The sequence below is a fragment of the Sarcophilus harrisii genome, chromosome 2 (assembly GCF_902635505.1).
Source record: "Sarcophilus harrisii chromosome 2, mSarHar1.11, whole genome shotgun sequence".
Classification (NCBI taxonomy): domain Eukaryota; kingdom Metazoa; phylum Chordata; class Mammalia; order Dasyuromorphia; family Dasyuridae; genus Sarcophilus; species Sarcophilus harrisii.
Window position 1 is genome coordinate 54,124,864 of NC_045427.1, and position 20,637 is coordinate 54,145,500.

General features: G+C 35.7%; 1 protein-coding gene across 1 annotated transcript in view; it reads right to left on the minus strand.

Moving 5' to 3' along the window:
* ATP2C2 (ATPase secretory pathway Ca2+ transporting 2) overlaps positions 1-20,637 on the minus strand; it is a 105,331-nt gene that overhangs the window by 58,101 nt on the left and 26,593 nt on the right. Inside the window, exons 2-3 of the mRNA XM_031950194.1 lie at positions 6,599-6,709; positions 4,980-5,096 (exon numbers count right to left, since the gene is read on the minus strand). Of these exons, the coding sequence (XP_031806054.1) occupies positions 4,980-5,096; positions 6,599-6,709 (228 nt within the window). The remainder of the gene's footprint in view (positions 1-4,979; positions 5,097-6,598; positions 6,710-20,637) is intronic.

Sequence of the window (20,637 nt, forward strand, 5' to 3'; positions counted from 1 at the left end):
CCCATGGCCCATCACAAGCAACCTGAACTTGGCGCTAAGTCCCTCAGTTGCTATTATTCTCCCTTCTGTGGTTATTCTTTAGAACATATAACTTTGGGGAATAAAAACTCACAGGAAGTCTTTTCCTCCCGCCATTTTTTTTAGTTTAATATTGTTCGGATGAGATAATACATTCTTATTGAACTTTGTTAGTTGTAATTCATCTCTGACCAGCATTTAATCACTCATATATAAGAAAATCAAATTTCCATCCTTAGACATCATCTTTTTAGTCAGCTGCCCACTTACCAAATTAGTTTTTTTCTTCTACATCTTTTGCCTTCAGTGGCAACAATGAGTAAAACATAGTCAATGTCCTTAGGCTCCTCATTTTCTTGTCCAAGACTTCATTGGCAATATTTTCTAGGTTCCTTCTGCTAATGTCATTTCTATCCACATGAATCACCAAAAGTGGATATTTGTCATCAGCCATGAAGTTCCCTCTTATATCTTGGCAATAAGCCCCGGAAGACAACGGATCTAACTATTGTTTTCATCCAGTCAACAAATAAATGTCTTCATAATTGAGCTGGAAATGACCCATCACTCCCCTTCTTCTCTTCTTCCTCAACCCCTTAGTGGAGAATCTCTCCCCCTGACAACTTCTTTGATTCTTCTATATCATTCTCTGGAGGAGAACAAACTTTCCTCTTCAGAGGATCCAGTTATCCTCTTCAGGAAGTGGCTCAACATTATCTATAAACTATTTGTCCAGCTCCCCTTTATCTTCCCCTTCTCTTCTGGGCAATATTTCTATTCTCTATCATCCCAATAAGGTTGAGGTGTTTTTTCTTCTACCTACAGATTCCTTTTTTCCCCATCAAAGCCTTACATTTTCCCAATCATAATAATACTATCAATAATGATAGTTAGCATTTATTTACATGATGCTTTAAGGTTTGCAAAATGCTTTATAAATATTTTCTCATTTTATCCTCACAGAGGCTGTGACTTGCTCAGGCTCACAGAACTAGTAAGTGTCTAAGGCTAGATCTGAATCCATGCCTTCCTGACTCCAAATACAGTACTCTATCCACTGTAACACATAGGTCTCTTCAGAAACCCTTCATTTTCAGATACCAACTCATTGAAAAACAAAATTTGTGAAATGGGGAAAAAAAATTCAATGAACAAAACAATTCAATTGACCAAATACAAAAGGAGCTAAAAAAAAAAAAAAAAGGTAACTGAAGAAAATAATACACTAAAAATTAGAATTGAACAGAAACTTTTCATCTTGTCTAAATGCTAAGAAGGTGGAGTGACAGGCTTCAAGCCCCTTTTTCCTTCTCTTTCAGGAGACAGATCAGCCCACATTTTCAGATAGCAATCACTTGGCTCTGACAAAAACACAAAGTTTACACACAAAGTGCAAATGACTGTACAATTTTTCCTATTATCAATGATGATTGAGATTCCCAGCTTTTCCTTGAAACTACTCCAATCCTAAATACCTGACTAAAATTTTTATAGCCAACTGTTACTTCTTAATAACTTAACAAAATAATCCAGATTTTTTTCCTTTGTCTCAACTTCAGCCATACCCATGTCCTCTTCAGCTTTGTACCAGTTTCTCATCTTTCAACAATTTGACCCACTTTCAATCCACTTTATCAATCCACTTAACTTAAGCCTTTTCACTCTTACCTTTTCTTGCTACCTACCTTCCGATTCTCCTTCTTGAGTCTAACTCTTCAGATTCTATTCCCTAGTCCTTCTTGATACTCCATCACTTTTATATCTTCCTTAATTGTCCTTGATCCTGCATTACTTACAAACCAAAACTAAGATCTGGGCAAGTATAAAAATCTAGAGATTGTTCCTAAATTTTCCTTCAATTTCTGCAAAATTTTATTAACTTTCTTCTTTCAGTTTCAGCCCCAGGATTACTTCACTCATCCAAATCCCTCCATGTTACCTATGTGATTTTTTGGTCTCCTTTTTATTTTACTTAATTCCTTTTCTCTTCTGCTGTTATCTCCCATAACTTTCTTCTAGGAAGTCCAGAAGTTTCTCCATCAAGGATTCCCTATACTGATGAAATCCCAGTTCCAGGTTCTATCCTTATCTATTTCACAGAATTGTTTTAAAAACAGACACTATCTTAGAGGATAAAGACTCATTGTATGATATAAACTGATGAAAAACTGGACATCAATATAGAAGAAATTAGATTTCCATCAGCACATTACATCTTACACCAAGATAAAGTCCAAATGGATATAACAACTAATATAAAGATCACATCATAAGCAAATTAGAAAAACATGGGAAAAAATTATCTGTCAGATCTATGCATAGAAGAAAAAATTATAACTAAATGAGGGGCAGAGAAAATCACAAAATGTAAAATGGATAATTTTGATTACATAAAATTTGAAAAGACTTACCACAAATCCAATAAAGCTAATATTAAAAGGAAACAATTAGCTAGGAAAAATCTTTGCAGCATGTTTCTATGATAAATATCTCATTTCCAAGATATATAAGGAACTGATTCATATTTAGGAGAATTAGAGGCATTTCCCAATTGATAAATGGTCCAAGATTATCTCCAGGCTTCTCTCATCTCAAGGAAAGAAATACAGGCTGTTTATTACCAAATTTTTAAAAATTGGTCCAAATCACTTCTATTTAGAGAAATACAAATTTAAAAAGTTTTGAGTTTCTACCTCACAATTATCAGATTGGCAAAGATGATCAAAAAAAGACAATGATAATTATTGGAGAGACTCTGGGGAAAAGAAAAAAAAAAGGACTGTTTACCAATCTAGAGGACCAGGAAGGAAACATACCAGGGATAGATTCTGGGTGCAGAATGAGTTGTGTGGGTGTTTTTGTGAACTACCAATGAGGGGATTTGTTTTGCTTGGCTACCACATCTATGTTTACAAGGAATGTTTTCTTTTCTCTTTGTTTCAATGGAGTGGAGGTGGGAAGAAGGGAAAATAAACTTCTTGTTTATTAAGAAAAACAATTTAAAAATAGAAGGGGGATGACGTGGAATAATGCAAACACTTTCACTTGAGGTCACTACACTGTTAGCTTTATTTTATTGTTTTACTTTGTTACAGAAGACTTCTCATGGAGTGGGGGCAATCAATAAGTATTTGTAATGTAAAAACAAATTACAACAGTAAATTTTTTCATTAAGAAAAATTAATAGAATGTAACCTCTCTGAGGGCAAAGAGTTTCTGTTTCTCCTAGGATCTCTAAAATCTAGAACTTATTTAATCAATGCTTATTGGTTGATAAAGGGAAGGACTTTATAAACAATGAAGAGCTGTAGAACTATGAGCTTCCAGATTTGAGTATCTTTTATATCCCTCTGTGACCCTACCCCAATCTAAATAATTATTATTTGTTATTGTTACTATAGTGCTATTATAATTGTAATCAATCATTACTTTGATTGATGATTACAAATCACCACAGTGTTCTTCAGGAAACGTTCCCTCGTTACCTTGACCTCCAGATCCACCCTCTTTTGGACTACCACTTATTTTCCAGTTTTTCTCTTCATATTACCACTTCTATTTTATATAAATTTATAACTTATATAAATTTATATAAATTAGATCAGGTTTAAATGAACAACAACAGCCTTCAAGGAGAGCAACAATAATAATGTAATGCTTCTATAATTACATATCTATTACATTTAATCCTCATAATTCATTTAATAAACATTCATTGATACTGGGATACCATTGAAAAGGACATATAAATAAGTATAATTTGAAATTTCTGTCCTTACTACGCTAAAGTAGGCACCAAAGGCAACAGTATTTCTGTTTTATACATCATTATAGTGAGGTTCAGAAATGTTAAGATTATGCCTAAGGTTGCACAGCCATTAAATGTCAAAGACTGGAGCCCAGATCTTTTTTAATTCTAAGTCCAGAACTTTTTCTACTACTGCCCCACTGCCTAAAAGGTATTTTTGTTTCCCATGTCTCCTTTTTCCAAATCATTTTTAACACTACCAGCAAATGATATTCTTAAAATACAAATTCAATTATGTCATTTTATGTCCTGCTGAAGAATCTTCAGTGACTCCCTATTGTCTCCAATAAGCTCTTAGCCTGCTGTGTCTTTTATTTTTGTAGTCCCAGTGACCAGCAGATAGTAGGTACTTAATAAGTGCTTCTTGAATTAAAACTAAATTCTTGTCTTTAATGCTAGTAGAGAATTTGCCAACAGATTGGATGAATGTATAATGGCCTCTATAGTCTTTTTAAAAATTTGCATCTGGCAGCACCACGCCTCCTTGGTATTGAAGTACTCATCAGTTGCCAGCTGTACCACAACCAGAATCTTTCTCTCCTTAAAATACATTATCCTAGGATTTAGAGCTGATAAGAAGCTTGAAAATCATTTAATCCAACCCGTGAGGTTTAGAATAATTAATACATCTTAGGCTCTGCTAATTGATTATATTCTTTTGTCTATTTTCTATCTTCTCAAACTAGTCTGTGTCCCCGCCACCCATGCCCTTTGCCTCCATTCCCTCCCCACTAGGGCAGGGGCTGTATCTTCTAATACTTCCATTTCCTTATCCAGCTCCTAGCAGAATGTCTTGGACATAAAAAATATTTGACAGATTTTTTTCATTACTTTTCTTAAATAAAACATTTACATCTGTAATTAAATCCACTCTGTTGAAAATTTCAGCAAAACACATAGAGGAGAAAATTACTCAGCATCATGGACCAAGATTCTCTGATTCTCTGACCAAGAATATATGATTGGGTGATCGCCAGATCCCTGCTTCTTCCTTGCACTGAAATATCCCATTGTCTCTCTCTCTTAACGCTGGTGAAATCATTACCTGTTCCTTCAGATTTTCAAAAATGATTTTGCTTATTTCCTAGAAGCGTAGTCTATTAGCATAATTCAAGGAATAAAATATTGACCTTTATCCTATATCTGATCTTACCTGGTCTAGGTATTTCTTCCACACTGGTTCAGTGTTATCAGCTATGAATTCATTCCAGCCATGGATTAGTCTGCGTTGAGTTACAGAGAATTCTGAAAGCCCATTTTGTAAATCAACCTGAAAAAACAATGAAAAACTAGTATGTTAAGCCAATAAAGAGAGGGAGCAGCATTGCCTGGTGGAGAGAGTCTCAATTTGGAGGGAGAAAGACCTGAGTTCAAATTCAATTATTGTGTGTGTTATTTACTCTATTAGCCAGTTTACTCAATAAAAGAGAGAATAAAACCTGTAATACTTAACTCTCAAGACCACTGTAAAGATCAAATAAGATAATAAACAGTTTTGCCAACCTTAAAGCTCACAATCTCCCTTCCTTCCTTCCTCCACCTTCCTCTCTCTCTCTGTCTCTTGTGTGTGTGTGTGTGTGTGTGTGTGTGTGTGTGTGTGCCTCTCTCTGTCTCTCTGTCTTTGTCTCTGTTTCTATCATTTTTTTTGCTCTGTGTCTTTCTCTGTCTCTTGCTCTCTCTATTCTCTTGTATATATGTATTTTTTATATCTGAATATATGTATATAAATTACTATTGTTATTTATAGACTATGATTCAAAAATGTTAAAACACTGAGTGTTAAAGCTATTGGAGCCCTTTAGAACATGGATATTGTGGCCTGGGAGAGACTTAGAGATCACTGAACTCAACTATCTCATTTCTCAGCAAGAGGAAATGAAGAAGCCCAGAATGATAAAAATGATTTTTCTCCAGTCACACAGCTAGTTGTGACAAGATCATCACTAGGACTCACTCCATTATCTCCATGGACTATTTTCAGTTACCAACATTATCTAATGTTAGATTATTCTTCAACTTCAAAGATTCTTTCAACCTTTATATTAAATCAAATTTAATTAAAGGATTTTTTGAGGATTTTGTAATACTCCTTAAAACAAACCAGCAATCTCTCTTTTCTGCTCTTTTGCCTATCTTTTTGGGGATATACACTGGCGGACTTAGATGGGGTTTGTGTGCTGGGTCAAATGAAATTTATCAATTAAGAAAAAAGGAAATTTGGCAACACCTTTTTACAGCATAAAATCAAAAGTAGGAATGGCAAGCACCAAGAATATCAACATACTGTATCTGGTGATTTTTTATTTTTTGGTGAGGAAATCAGGATTAAATGATTTTTCTCAGGGTCATACAGCTAGTAAGTATCAAGTACTTGAAGTTAGATTTGAACTCAGGTCCTCCTGACTTCACAGCTAGTACTTTATCCACAGCACCACCTAACTGCCATATATGTGTGTAATTGTATACATGCATACATACATATATATATATATATATACATATATATATACACAATCTATAGACATACATGCATGTACATACACATATACACATACATGAGTGTATGTTTTATGTGTGTATATATGTACCTATATGTATGTTTTTATTAATCAACAAATCAATCAAAAACTAAAAAAAAAAGCCTTAAGTAATTAGAATAACTACAAATAAATAGTATTTTATTATAGCTTTATATAAAAGTATACTATGATTAGGGTGAAAATTAGTTTCTTTTTATTTTAACAACTTTAATTACTCTCATGGACTACTTACATATAATGCTTTAGACAAGTCTTCTTTCTGACACTTAGAAGCTTCTTTGGGTGGTAAAGGTATCACTGCCTTTTCTCTCTCAATGGTTTTCAACTCACATTGTTCTTCAGCCTATGAAGCAAATACATCAATTAATGATTGAATAGAAGGCAAAATATGGTATGACAAGGCATAGCATGACATAGATTTTTTAGTAATCTCACTTTATGGAATTTGAAATTAAATATTTGTGTAGGCAAAAAATTTTTATAGTCAAAGATTTAAAACTTTGAACTCAGGGAATTTGCAGCCTCACATACATGAAATATTGAACTAAGTAGTCAAGGAAAAAGAAGGGGGACATCCCAATCTTGGGATCAGGGAAAGAGACTAACAGAATTTTCATGTAAAAGAGAATTTTTGCTGGGAGGGACCGTGAGGTTTTGAGGACAGGAAAGAGTGATACCAACAGAATTCATATCATTTCTGTCTTAGAAAAATGCTGCAAAAACTGAGACACTGATGCATTGTTGGTGGCAGATCCAACCATTCTGGAAAGCAATTTGGAACTACGCTCAAAAAGTTATCAAATTGTACATACTCTTTGATCCAGCAGTGTCTCTACTGAGCTTATATCCCAAAGACATTTTTAAGAAAGGAAAGGGACCTGTGTGTACAAAAATGTTTGTGGCAGTTCTTTTTGTAGTGTCTAGGAACTGGAAACTGAATGGATGCCCATCAATTGGAGAATGGCTGAATAAATTGTGGTATATGAATGTTATGGAATATTATTGTTCTATGAGAAATAACCAGCAGGATGATTTCAGAAAGGCCTGGAGAGACTTACATGAACTGATGCTGAGAAATGAGCAGGACCAGAAGATCGTTATATACTTCAACAACAATACTATATGAGGATCAGTTCTGATGGACATGACCCTCTTCAACAATGAGAAGAACCAAATCAGTTCATTTGTTCAAAAATGAAGAGAACCAGCTACACCCAGTGAAAGAACTATGGGTAATAGGTATGAACCACAACATAGCATTTCCACTCCCTGTTTTGGCTGCTTTCATTTTTGATTTCCTTCTCAGGTTATTTTTACCTTATGTCTAAGTCTGATTTTTCTTGTGCAGCAAAATAAGTGTATGGATATGTAAACATATACTTTAACATTTAATATATATGGGACTACCTGCTATCTAGGGAAGGGGGTGAGGGGAAGGAGGGGAAAAGTTGGAACAGAAGGTTTTGCAAGGGTCAATGCTGAAAAATTACTCATGCATATATCTTGTAAATAAAAAGCTATAATAAAATTAAATAAAGTCCTGCAGCAAAAAAAAAAAAAAAACACCCCTCCCCCCAAAAAAAGAAAAATGCCACAAAGTTTTGCAAAAGGATTTCAGAACCATAACATGAAAATACCAGAGACCTGAATCACAACCTTAATTTCTTCCTTAACAAAAAAAATCTTAAACAAGTTGGTCAGGAGACTTTTCCTTGGAAACATATTTTCAACTACAAAATGAAAGACAGTGGAAAAATAGAATTCACTTTATAGAAATTCCCTTCCTAGTCAAGTTTTTTTTTTCTTTTTAGCATATTAAGATATAAGTACCTACATTTTAATTTAAATAGTTGTCTTGATTGCCAAAGATCCTTCCTAGTTCTTTTCTTTAATTAATATGGAGTTGATCAATGGAGTGTTTTATCAACCTGTAGAGTTCCCAAATCCATTTGATGAGACTATAGGGAGTGAATCTTATCAAGGAACACTCACTCCGAAATCAGCATGAATGAATCTTGCTGACAATATATAAAGAATTTATTTGACTGGTTCACAGTGCCTAAGGCTATTTCCAGTGTGACCTGTGACTAAGGTCAGGGGTACCGTATCTTGTAGTAAGAGTGTTCTACACAGAAGGTCTTTTCAATGTTGTGGTTAATCAATCACATCCAACAGTCATGTCCAACTCTTTTATGAGACTATTTGGGGTTTTCTTAGCTAAGACATTTGAGTGGTTTACCATTTCCTTCCCCATTTCATTTTACAGATAATAAAACTGAGGCAAAAAGGGTTAAGTGACTTGCTAGTAACTATCTAAAGCCGGATTCGATCTCAAAAACGTGAATTTTCCCAACTCTAGGCCAGATGCTCTAACTACTATGCCATCAATTGCCTGCTGGTCAATATAGTGAGTTATGAAACCAATTAAACCCATACTCTCTCCTCTTTGCCCTTCTCTCTTATTACTGATGTCTATAATACAGCAAAGTAGGGGAGGGGTTTTCTTCACTTCTTCCTTCACCCCTACCCCCAAATAGTAAACAGGGACCTGGACCAAAAGCACAAGGCAAAGAGAAACATTTGCAGTCCTGCTTAGTTCAAGAGTAATTCACGAACAATATTCATAAACTCCAAAATTCTATGTGGAAATGGGAGACAGTACCCAGAGGTAACAAATAGTCTATATAGTGTGATCATAGATACTAACCTTCTAGTCAGGGAAGGAAAATTTCCTAGGCAACACTAGCTTTAACCCCTAATTCAAAAGCTCCTGAATTTGAAATTTTATATAATAATTATCTGACTAGTACATATCCTTATAAGAAGAGGATCACAGATGTAATTCCCACATCCTAAGGGCTTAACATGAGGCCTGGGAATCAGGACTTGCCCTTTCCTCTCTCCCATCAGTCAGCAAGAAGAGATTTCTTGTTCAGTAGCCTCCAATTTTGGAGAAAATCAAATAGGTTGAAAGTTATATGTGTCTATCTAATGTTTGCCTCAAGATCTTTGCATTATATCCTTTACCCATAAATACCCTATGTACATTAGAATCTTGAGTCCCTTTGAATGAATTTGGAGCTGTCAGCTATTATGGAGAACATAAAACATTTTCTGGAATTCTCCTATTAGGAGGAATGAACCAAAGAGAAAAGGGTGACTTTATTGAGAGACCAGAGTGTTTATAGGGATCTAAAGATGTTTTATTTCTCTGGAACTCAGTTTTTCCAAGATAAAATAAGACTTTCAGCTTCAAATCCTAACCCAGTGAGATGATTAGGGTCAGATGTTTTGTTGTTCAGTCATTTTTCAATTGTGTCGGACTCTTCATCATCCCATTTGGGATTTTCTTGGCAAAGATACTTGAATAATTTGGGATTTTTTTCTCTAGCTCATTTGACAGATGAGTTAACTGAGGCAAATTCAACTAAGTGACTTGCTAGAATCACACAATTATAGTGTCTGAGGCAATATTTGAGTTCACATCTTCCTAATTCCAAATTCTATGCTAGATCTAGCTCCAAATCCTGTGATCCTAAGTCCTTAAGCCTTTTTCCTCAGCAGAAATTACATTCCTACTTATATTTTTGTTCTGTTTTGTTTTTCTATCCCTATTCTTGATTCCAACTCCTATGAGCACTACTGGACATCTAATGTCTATTATGAAAACTGATTAAGTTACTTAATCACAAGAGAGAGGTTTTGACCTGTTCAATAATTAAGTCTTTTAACATTTTTCATATTTCCCAACAGACATGAAAAGCCTTTCTCCATCTGCTGCATTGTAGAAGATAGCAGAAGGGCAAAAAGCAAAGAGAAGACAGTGTGGGAAATTGCTGGGAGCAAGAAAAAATTAAATGGCCAATTGAGCCTTTTGTCAACCTACCATTTTAGGGTCATGTGACCTGACTTCTAAGGAACTGAAAAATTAGTGTGGCCTATAAAGCAACATTTTTAAAAATATAAGCTAGGAATTTTTGAGCAATAAAACATGAGGAAACACATAGGGCAAGACCCTGCTTATGAGAGTGAGAACCCTCAGGACCCACAATTAAAGATTAGCAACTAGTAGTTCCTGAATAATGTGTTTTGTATTTCCAGATTAGGGGATTATTTTTAGTCGAAATAAAGGTATTTGTTAGCTCTGGTCCAATTCACGAGTAAATATTGTAGTTAGGAGCAAGCCTAATTTTTAATACCCCATTGCCTAGTTCTACTAGAAACTTGCTAGATCTTAGAAAAATCTTGCTTGAGCTTTCTTTCCTTAATTGTATCCTCATTTGGGAAATTTCTGTGCCTTGGATCTACCTCTATACTTCTTTTTCCTCTCCCCAAAACAGTAGGTCTTTGGTTTTTTCCTTCAGAGACCTCTAAGATTCTTTCTATTTAATTACTCATCACCTCAGGGTCAGGCTCTCCTTCCCATCCAAGATGATAATCATTTTTATTTTTATTTTCTTTTTTTGTGAGGCAATTGGGATTAAGTGACTTGCCCAGGATCACACAGCCAGTCAGTATTTGAGTAACATTTGAACTCAAGATTGGTCTTCCCAACTCTAGCACCATCCAGCAGACCAAAGTGTTCATTAGTAAATCTGATAAAATTCTTGCACCAGGATGCTAGAGGCAGACCCCTCTGCCTACTTCTGAGACCACATATGTGGATTAAAACAAGGGACTACTGGAATAAACCAATGATTTTGTCTTTCTACTATTATTACTTCACATAAATTGGTGGCAGAGTGGGAAGGAAAATTTGGGGAGGGGGAATTTTGAAAAATTTTTTAGAGAATTTAGAAAAAAATGGAAAATTTGAAGCTTGGAGATCCAAGTTCAAAGCTCAGCTCAGTTATTTGTTACCTGTATGACTTTGGGCAAACTCCTCAATGTCTGTAGTGCTCAATTTCCTCATTAGTAAAATGAGGTGGTTGGGCTAGATGACCTTAAAGGTCCTTTCCAGTTTCAAGTCTATGACTCTAAAGTATTATTACTCACATATGCCTAGTATTTTTTCTCACAACACTATAATATCAATAATTAATTAATTTTAAGTTAATATTAATAATTAAGAACTTTACAAATATGATCTCATTTTATCTGCATTACAATCCTGGGTGGTAAGTGCTATTATTTCTTACTTTAAAGAAGGTAAAATTGAAGCAGGAGAGGTTAAGTGACTTTCCCCATGTTATATAACTATAAAGTGTCTGACTGAATTGGGGTCTTCCTGACCATTCTATCCATTCCACCACATCAGTGGACTACAAAACAGATATTACAAGTAGGATTCAAGGAAAGCTAAGTGCTATAGTGGTTAGAGTGGCAGAATTGGAGTCAGAAAGACTCATCTTTGTCAATTTAAATCTAACCTTAGATACTTACTAGCTGTGTGATCCTAGGCAAGCTACATCACCCTGTTTGCCTCGGTTTCCTAATCTGTCAAATGAACTTTAGAAGGAAATGGCAAATTACTCCAATACCTTCTCCAAGAAAACCACAAATGGGATCACGAAGAGTCAGATGTGACTGAAAAATGATTAAACCAAACGAGTAGTATATTTACCAGTTGACAATGAATTTCAGGCATGTGAAGTGACTTGTTTAACATCTCAAAGCTAAGTATCAGAGCTGGGGTTCAAGACTACGTCCCTTAGCCCTTCAAGTTCCTCATTATTTTTAAGTTACCAAGCTGCTCCTCAACATCTAACAAGATTTATGATCTGATCAATGTGGGTCCACCTTCTCCCCTCTCATTCTCAGTGGCTGAAAAAGACCCATCACCTGGTAATAAACTTTCTGATGATGATCACTGGTTTCATAGAATTTGGTCAAATGGGGGATAAGACACAGAAACAGAGTTATAATATACGACAGCTCATATTGCAAACGTGTTACATATGTACATATAGACACAATACATATATTTATATAGAATTATATTATTATATGATAAGTACAAAACAAAATTAACTCTGAGGGTAAAAATGATTCGTGATTGGTTACAATTAAGGAAGTCTTCATGGAGGTGAAGGCGTTTGGGTCAGACTTGTGTAGGACAGTAGCGACCACTGAAACCATTAAAAATCCAAATATTCTTTCTCACGAGAAAGAATGTGTAGTCTCTGACACATTAAACATGGTTTTAGAGAGAGACACACAGTCAGGCAAAGGGTGTTCTCTTTTCTGTTACCCAACTCAAGTTCCCCTCCCCAACTTCCTACCTCCTTTCCCCCAGGGGCGAGGTTTTCTAACGTACAATTTCTAATAAAGAGGGAAGCAAGCCTGAGACTCTTAAATGCTTAATGGAGCAGGGTGCTTCCCACTCAATCCAATCCCTGCTCCCTAGGAGCTTCCATACTAAAAGGAGAAGATAATAGTGGAAAGTTAGGAGCAAAGAACTAAAGATTCTTTTCAAATCCCAGGCCACCTGCCCGGATTATAAAACCCAGTCCCTGCCCTTAAGGAGCTTACATTATTACTTTGTTTTGGGTGACATAATCTCCACCCTCTCCCCAACTCCCCAACCCTTACCCCTGACAGCTCTGTGGATTTCATTTCTCCAATTTAAGTTTTACAACTGGGGAAACCAAATAAATCCATTTCTCACAGACTTTAAAATGTTGAGGAGAAATTCAATAAATGATTATTTTCTTTTTTATATTTTTTTCTTTTTTGATCTGACTTTTCTTGTGCAGCAATGATAAATATGTATAAAAGAATTGTATATATTTAACATATATTTGGATTATTTGCCATCTGGGGGAGGGGAAGAGGAGAAGGGAGGGAGAAAAATTTGGAACACAGGTTTTACAAAGGTGAATGTTGAAAACTATGTTTTGAAAATAAAAGTTTTATTTTTAAAAAATCCAACAAATGAAAAGGGGAAAGGATGAGGAGCTAGACTTGCTTAAGGAACACTGTGAATTAAGACATGGGTGTCACAGAACATAACAGTCTGATTGGATCAGCACTCCCCAACCTATGGGCTTTGGACCCCTGGGCTACCACAAAGTTATTAGAAGAGACTGCTCAACATATAAATAAATTAATATATACTCTGTTAATTGAATAAATAATATTTTCTACACATGTACTCTCTGTTTTGCATTCACCACCTTATTCCTTCTATCTTTAGCTTTTCACTCCAAGTCAGCTGCCTCCTGCTCCCTCTTCTGTCTGTTTCTAAACTCTCATGTGGCCATACCCCATTCCACAAGCGGTATGTATTATGGTACTATGTATCATGTAATATCACATGTTACATAGTAATATATATTACCTTTTTCCATATATATATATATGCAATACTATTATACACATTCTTTTAAAAGTATGATCAAATTTGAAGTAGCTATCTGTCATCACATATTTTCTTAATAGATACTAATAATATAACTCATAACTAGAAATCTACGTATTTTTTTTTTTAACAATTCTGGACTCTCATATTCAAAAAGAGTGGGAACCATAAGCAAGGATTCTCTCTTTTTTCCTTTTTTAAAAAAAATAATTAATTTTTTAATACACATTGCAATCGTTGGGAGAGAAAAATCAGAACAAATGGAAGAAACCATGGGAGAGGGAAAAAAAACAACAGAAAAAAGAAGTGAACATAGACGTGTTGATTTGCATTGTTCTTTTTCTGGATGCAGATGGCATTTTCTGTCCAAAATCTATTGAGATTATCTTGGAATAAGCAAGGATTTTCAATCCATGAAATCATTTAAAAATATTAACTATATTTTCAATATAATTGGTTTCTTTTGTAATCCTATGTATTTTTATTTCATGCATATGAAACTATAAGCTTTTCCAGATTGGCAAAGAAATCTGTGATGAAAATAAAGTCAAGATCTCAAGATTATTGAGTATATGAAGGAGACCAATGAATATGAGAAAAGAATAAGGCTGGGTATGTCCAGATTGCAGTGGTTACTGGCTATTGTGTAAAGGAGTTATAAGTTTCCAGGGGAATAACAGGGAACTGCTGAAGATTTTTGAGTAAAAGAACAACAGATCAGATTTCTTTTTCATATTACTTCCAAGTGAGAAATCTCACTTGGAAGTAATATGAAAAATGGATTAGCGAGGTCAAGAAGACCTTTTAGAAGGTAGCTGCAATTATCTGAAGCAGTTTTTTTCCCTTAAATTTAATAATTTATTTTCAAAATATATGCAAAAATAGTTTTCAACATGTTGCAAAATCTTGTGTTCCAAATTTTCTTCCTAATTTCCTCTACTCTCTCTTTCTCTTAAACAGCAAGTAATTCAATATAGATTAAATATGTGCAATTCTTCTAAACATATTTTAAGGCAGGGTTGGTTTTTTTCCTTTTTTTTAACATTTTCCATTTATGACCCCTTTTCACCCAAGAAATTTTTCCATGATCTCACCAACATAAGTATATAAAATAGGTAGGTGGATCAAACATTTACTGATAATAAATCATAATTTTGTGTTCCCCATGTTCAGTTATGTGACCCCATATGGATCACAATTAAGAAGCTCAGATGTAAAGGACACATCTCTGTCTTAGATCTAAGGGAGTGGTGATAATAGAATCAGGAAGAATGGAGGCAAGACATTGAGAGGAAGTGAAATGGACAAGTCAAGGATGGGAGAGATCTACAGTTAAATGACAAAGATAATTCCAAAATGTCACCTATTGGGGATAAGGAGAATGACAGCACCAAAGAGAGAGAGTTACATGAGAAGAAGGAGCAGTTTTAGGTGAAAAAATAACTGGTTTAGAACAGGATGTGTTGAAATGCCAATGGGATATCCAGGTACAGTGTTGGCAGGCAGCCAGAGATGCAAAGCTCTAGCTCAGAAGAGAGTTCTGTACTAAAGATAAACACCAGAAAGTCATCATTATACAAAAGGCTAAAACAGTGAGGATTAATGCAACTGGCAAGAAGGACTAGCTGAGAGGGAAAAGACAAAGAACAGTAGAATCTGGAAGAACATCTAATAAAAATCTCTCTGGAACCAACTGAAAAGCAAATAGGGATATCTGTATGCAGTTCATCTGCTCATGAAAGAAACTTCCTCTTCTCATTTTTCTTTGTTTGTCAGGCTGGTGCTTTAATAGTTTTTCCTCCCTTCTATAGAATGTAACCTTCTTGAAGATCTTGTTTGCCTTTTGAGGCAAGCATCATCAGCAGGAAGGGTACCAAAAAATGAATCTTTTTCTCTATTGGTGCTTTCCACAGTGACTTTGGTTTAGAGGTTCTATGCCCAGAAAAGGGAGAAGACTTGCCCATGGCTACAAAGATAATAAGAAAGAACAGAGCAAGGATTTGCACTGGAATATCTATTTCAAAAAACTATGATCGTTGTTGAACGAAGGAACAAATGATCCTGGTAGCATCAAAACCCAGGAATACTATAATGATCTGCATCTTTTGACACCTTCGTTCAACAAACTTACTATATGAATACTGGGTTTCAAAAGAGAATTTACAAATTCTCTCTCTCCTAGCTCTTTATAATGACTCAAACCTATTCCCCATGACCCATTTGATGTTTTATTGGGCCATAAATATTTTAAAAGGTTGTGGTTAGTAAAATCTCTTCATGTGTTAAAAATCCAGAATTACCTGTTTTCTTCTTGATCAAAAATCAAGATATAGATGCTTCAAGAATAAGAATAAACTAAACTATAAGAATAACAAAAAAGTGACTCCTTTCTCTTCTTTTATAAAGTACAGGAGGGAATTAAAAAGAATGTGAGATAGGGGGAAAGAGTGAAAGAGAATGAGAGAATGGTTGTTTCCCAACAGTTATATACCAGGAGATTGAAAAGGCAAACATCATCAGAAGGGAGTAAGTTAGAAGGACACTGTGGGTTTTGGCTCAGAATCAGGAAAACTTCTTAACAATTGGAGTTGTCTTACAATAGAATGGTTTGTTTTCATGGGAAGGGAGCTCCCCATCCTTGAAGCTAATCCATATCAGGACCTTTTAAACTGTTTCTACTCTCAACCCTTTTTCTCTTGAGAAATTTTTATGTGATCCTAGGTATATAAAATATATACAAATAAAACATTTATTGATAATAATTTATAATTAATTTCACACCTCTCCATTCAGTTAGGAGACCCTATATGAGGTGAGGAACCACAGTTTAAGACTTTGGACACTCAATGACTACTTGTTGGGGATGTTGTAGGAAGAATTTGTACACCCAATAAGGTGGTAGTGACCTAGATTCTCTCTAAGATACTATTCGGTTCTAGAAGTTTATGATTGTATGTAAAGGAGAACATAATCATGTTACTGAGAAGAATACATGCCCTTGGAATACTATGAACTCTTCTGACAACTATTTCTCAATACAGCCCAATAGAATGGTGAGGTGGGTACAGATTGTGGAGCTTACTGAATATCAGACAAAGGATTTAGAGGTTTCATTGCTAGTTAATAGGGAGCCATTGATAATTTTTGAGCAGAAGAATGAATTGGTCAGTTCTCTGCATAAGAAATATTATTTTGGAAATAATATGAAAGCTGAATTAGAACAAGGCAAGAATGGAATGGAATGGAAACAAATTATATGTATAGGAATATGATGGAATATCATCAGATAATATGAAATGGGGAATATAAAGAAGTGAAAGAAATGTGGGATGATTTTTATGAAATAATGTAGACTAAAGACAACAACCTGAGTAACAATTAACACAACAATGACAGTAATACAAATGATGACAAGGCAGTTGAATGTTGATGAATTGTAATGAATAACTTTAGTCCTAAAGATCTAGTTCTGAAGCACCTCTTTTTGGTAGAAAGGGGGACTTAAGGCTATAGAATGTGGCATATGCTGTCTATTGGCTTTGCTTAATTATCAAAAAAAAAAAAGTGGGGGGGAGGGCTCAGTGGGGCCAGGATTAAGTAGAAAGGATTAGAGTTTTTTAAAAAAGGCAAAAAAACCTTTTTTTAAAAAAAGATAGACATACTGGAACTTGGAATAGTCTGGGATGAACTGGTAAAATGATCGAGATAGTAGATAGTATCAGATGAAATAAAATTTAAAATATAATCATGCTTTGGAGCAGCTAGGTGGCACGGTGGATAGAGTACCAGCCCTGAATTCAGGAGAACCTGAGTTCAAATCTGTCCTCAGACACTTAATACTTCCTAGCTGTGTGACTCTGGGCAAGTCACTTAACCCCAATTGCCTCAGCAAAATAATCATAATCATTATAATTATACTTTTCTGCAAAGGCTAAAAGGGAATATGACCAAAGTGTATAAACTCATAAATAGCCATATTAATAATAACTGTTTGCATTTTCATAGCCCTTTTAAATTTGCAAGGTATTTTATAAAAATTTTTTTCATTTGATCCTATGGCAACTTTGGGGTTATTCTCATTTTACAGATGAGGAAACTGAGGCAGCAGCAGTTAAGTGGCTTGACTGTGGTCAAACTATTAGTAAGAATCTAAAGTTGAGGTCAGCTTTTCTTGATTTTAGATCCAGTACTTTATCCACTATGCCATCATAGATAAGGTAAAGACTTGTTTACTAAATCCCAGAATACCATGAGGCAGGGTCCTTGAAATTTTAATCAAGGAGAGATTTGATACAGCTCAATTTTATATAATGCAGGAAGGATGACAAAGTTCTTTACTCGGATAAATGCATATGAGTACATACCACCTCTCCAATTTTAGACAATAAGTTTCTAGGGCACATCTTTGGAATTCCCCCCATAGTGCCTAGCAAAGGACCTCACATTGATGGGTGACTGAACTCAAATCTGTTTTTACTATGAAGGAAGTAAAAAACTTACATAAAGAAACTGGAAAGGTTAAAGCCGGGTTTGGGTTTGTTTACTAATAAGAAACCTGAGCGAGGCTATTGAAGGGGAGGCAGGAGTGTTCTGCAGTAGATCCCTGACCTTTGAGGCACGATAACCAGAACTCCCACTCCCACCCTGGGAGGCTAACAACTGAGACAAAACATGGAGCTGGGCTGATTATGGGAGAACTTGGTGAGACATTGCTTACATCCTCATGAGAGGACAGAAAAATCCAAATGCTAGAGAAGAAAAAAGAGGAAAAGGAGCAGAGAGAAGAGGAGAGCAGGAAAGCTGAAAAACGGAGAAGCCTGGAGTCCCAGATGTGGGGGTAGGAGTTGGGGGTCGGGGGCAAGACAAAGCAGAGAACGAGCCTCCACTATGTGCTGCTCTGGGGGCCAATGCCCCAAAGCCAGAGAGTTTGAAAATTGGGAGGGGACAGAATCCAGATCTAGGTAACATTTAAGCTTTATACAATATTTCTCATATATATTATTTCACTTGGTCTTTACAATAAATCTACAACTAGAACAGGCATTATTATCTCCATTTTACAGAAGACAATACATTCTGGGGGGTAAGTGATTTTCCCAAGTTCTCAAAAGTATTAAGTGACAGGTAGGATTTGAACGCATCTCTCCTGACTCCAAATATAGTACTCCTTCCACTATAGCACATTGTCTCATGGGTCAATATTTGTCCTCCCTACTTTACAGGGTAGCCATGTGGGGTGGGCTATCTGGAGTTAGGAAGATCTGACTTATTCAGCCTCAGACACTTACTTGCTGTGTGAGCCCTGGTAAGTCACTTAATGATTCTCTGTCTCAGTTTCCTCCTTTTTAAAATGAGAAAAATAATAGCACCTTCCCCCCTAGAGTTGTGTAAAAATAAAAGGAGATAGTATTTGTAAATTGCCTTACATACCTTAAAACCCTGATGCATATCATCTTTTGATAGGCAGTTAAATAGCACTGAGCCTGAAGTCAGGAAGATCCGAATTCAAATCTATCCTCAGACAATTCCTGGCTGTGTGACCCTGGGGTGTCATTTAACCCTTTTGCCTCAGTTTCCTCATATGTAAAATGAACTGAAGAAGGAAATGGCCAACCACTTAGCAGTATCTTGCTAAGAAAACCCTAAATGAGTTCAAAAAGACTCAGCCATGACTCAACAATAACTTTTTGAGGGCTATTGGGAGTATAGCACATGCAAACATGAATGTAACAGTTACTCTTACTAATATCATAGAATCCTAGTGTTGGAGTTGGAAAAAATCTTAGAGGTCATCTAGCCCAACCACCCCATTTTTCAGATGAGAAAACTAAGAACCAGAGCTTAGATTCAGTGACTTTTCCAAAATCACACAGATAATAAATGATAGAGCCAAGATTTGAACTCCTATCCTCTAGTTTCAAATGGACCCCAATGGAGATGAGGACTAGAGGGTTTAGCTCAAAGGATCCATGAGCCCCAAGTTAAAAGCCCTTAAATTAGAGCTATTCTGGTTTTGGGGGTTTGTTTGTTTGTTTGCTGGGTCAATTGAGGTTAAGTGACTTGCCCAGGCTCATACAGCTAGGAAGTGTTAAGTTTCTGAGGACAGATTTGAATTCAGGTCCTCCTGACTTCAGAGCTGGTGCTCTATCCACTGCATGAACTAATTACCCCCTAAATAAGAACTATTCTGAGAAATAAAAAATGAACTATCCTTGGAGGATGTGGCTTCTTCCTCACTGAAGATTTTCCAGCAAAGGCTGGATGGCCACTTGCTAGGTGGTAGGAATTTCGTTTTAGGTATTGCTTATTCTCAGTGATTATTGAAGTCCCTTCCAATCTGAAAATGTCATGATTCCTCAAGGATGGCACCAGGGATGGGCAAAGATCTGTTGTCTGACTACCACCTTAGCTAAGAACAGAGAGCCTCAATGCCAGAGAGCTGACCATCAAGTTATGTTATTTTTTTCCAGTCAGGGTAACTCATAAATATAACAAAGACAAAAGTCTTGTTACCTGCATCAAGGAAGATCATAGCTTTATCAATGCATTCACCACTCACAGAATTGAACATAGAGATATGTAGACAAACATATTTTTAAGCACCTACTATGTGCCAGGAATTCTGGACGACAAAATGTAAATAACTATTTACAAACAACTTGAATGTAGCATAAGTTGGAAATAATCAACAAAAAGGAAGCACTAGAATGAAAGGGAAGCAAGAAAAGTTTTCCGTAGAAGGTGGGATTTTAGTAGGGACCTTAAAAAAATAAGGGAAGATGAAGAGGATTCCAGGCAAGAGGAAGAGATGGTGAAAATATCCAGTTTGGGGAAGTGAAGAATCTTGTGAGAGAAAAAGTGAGGAGGTCATCATCACTGAGTCAGAGAATAGTGAAGATGGGTAGGGGTAGGGGACAGTAAGATGCAAGATACCCAAAAATGTAGGATCAGTAATGCTTAAAAGTCAAACA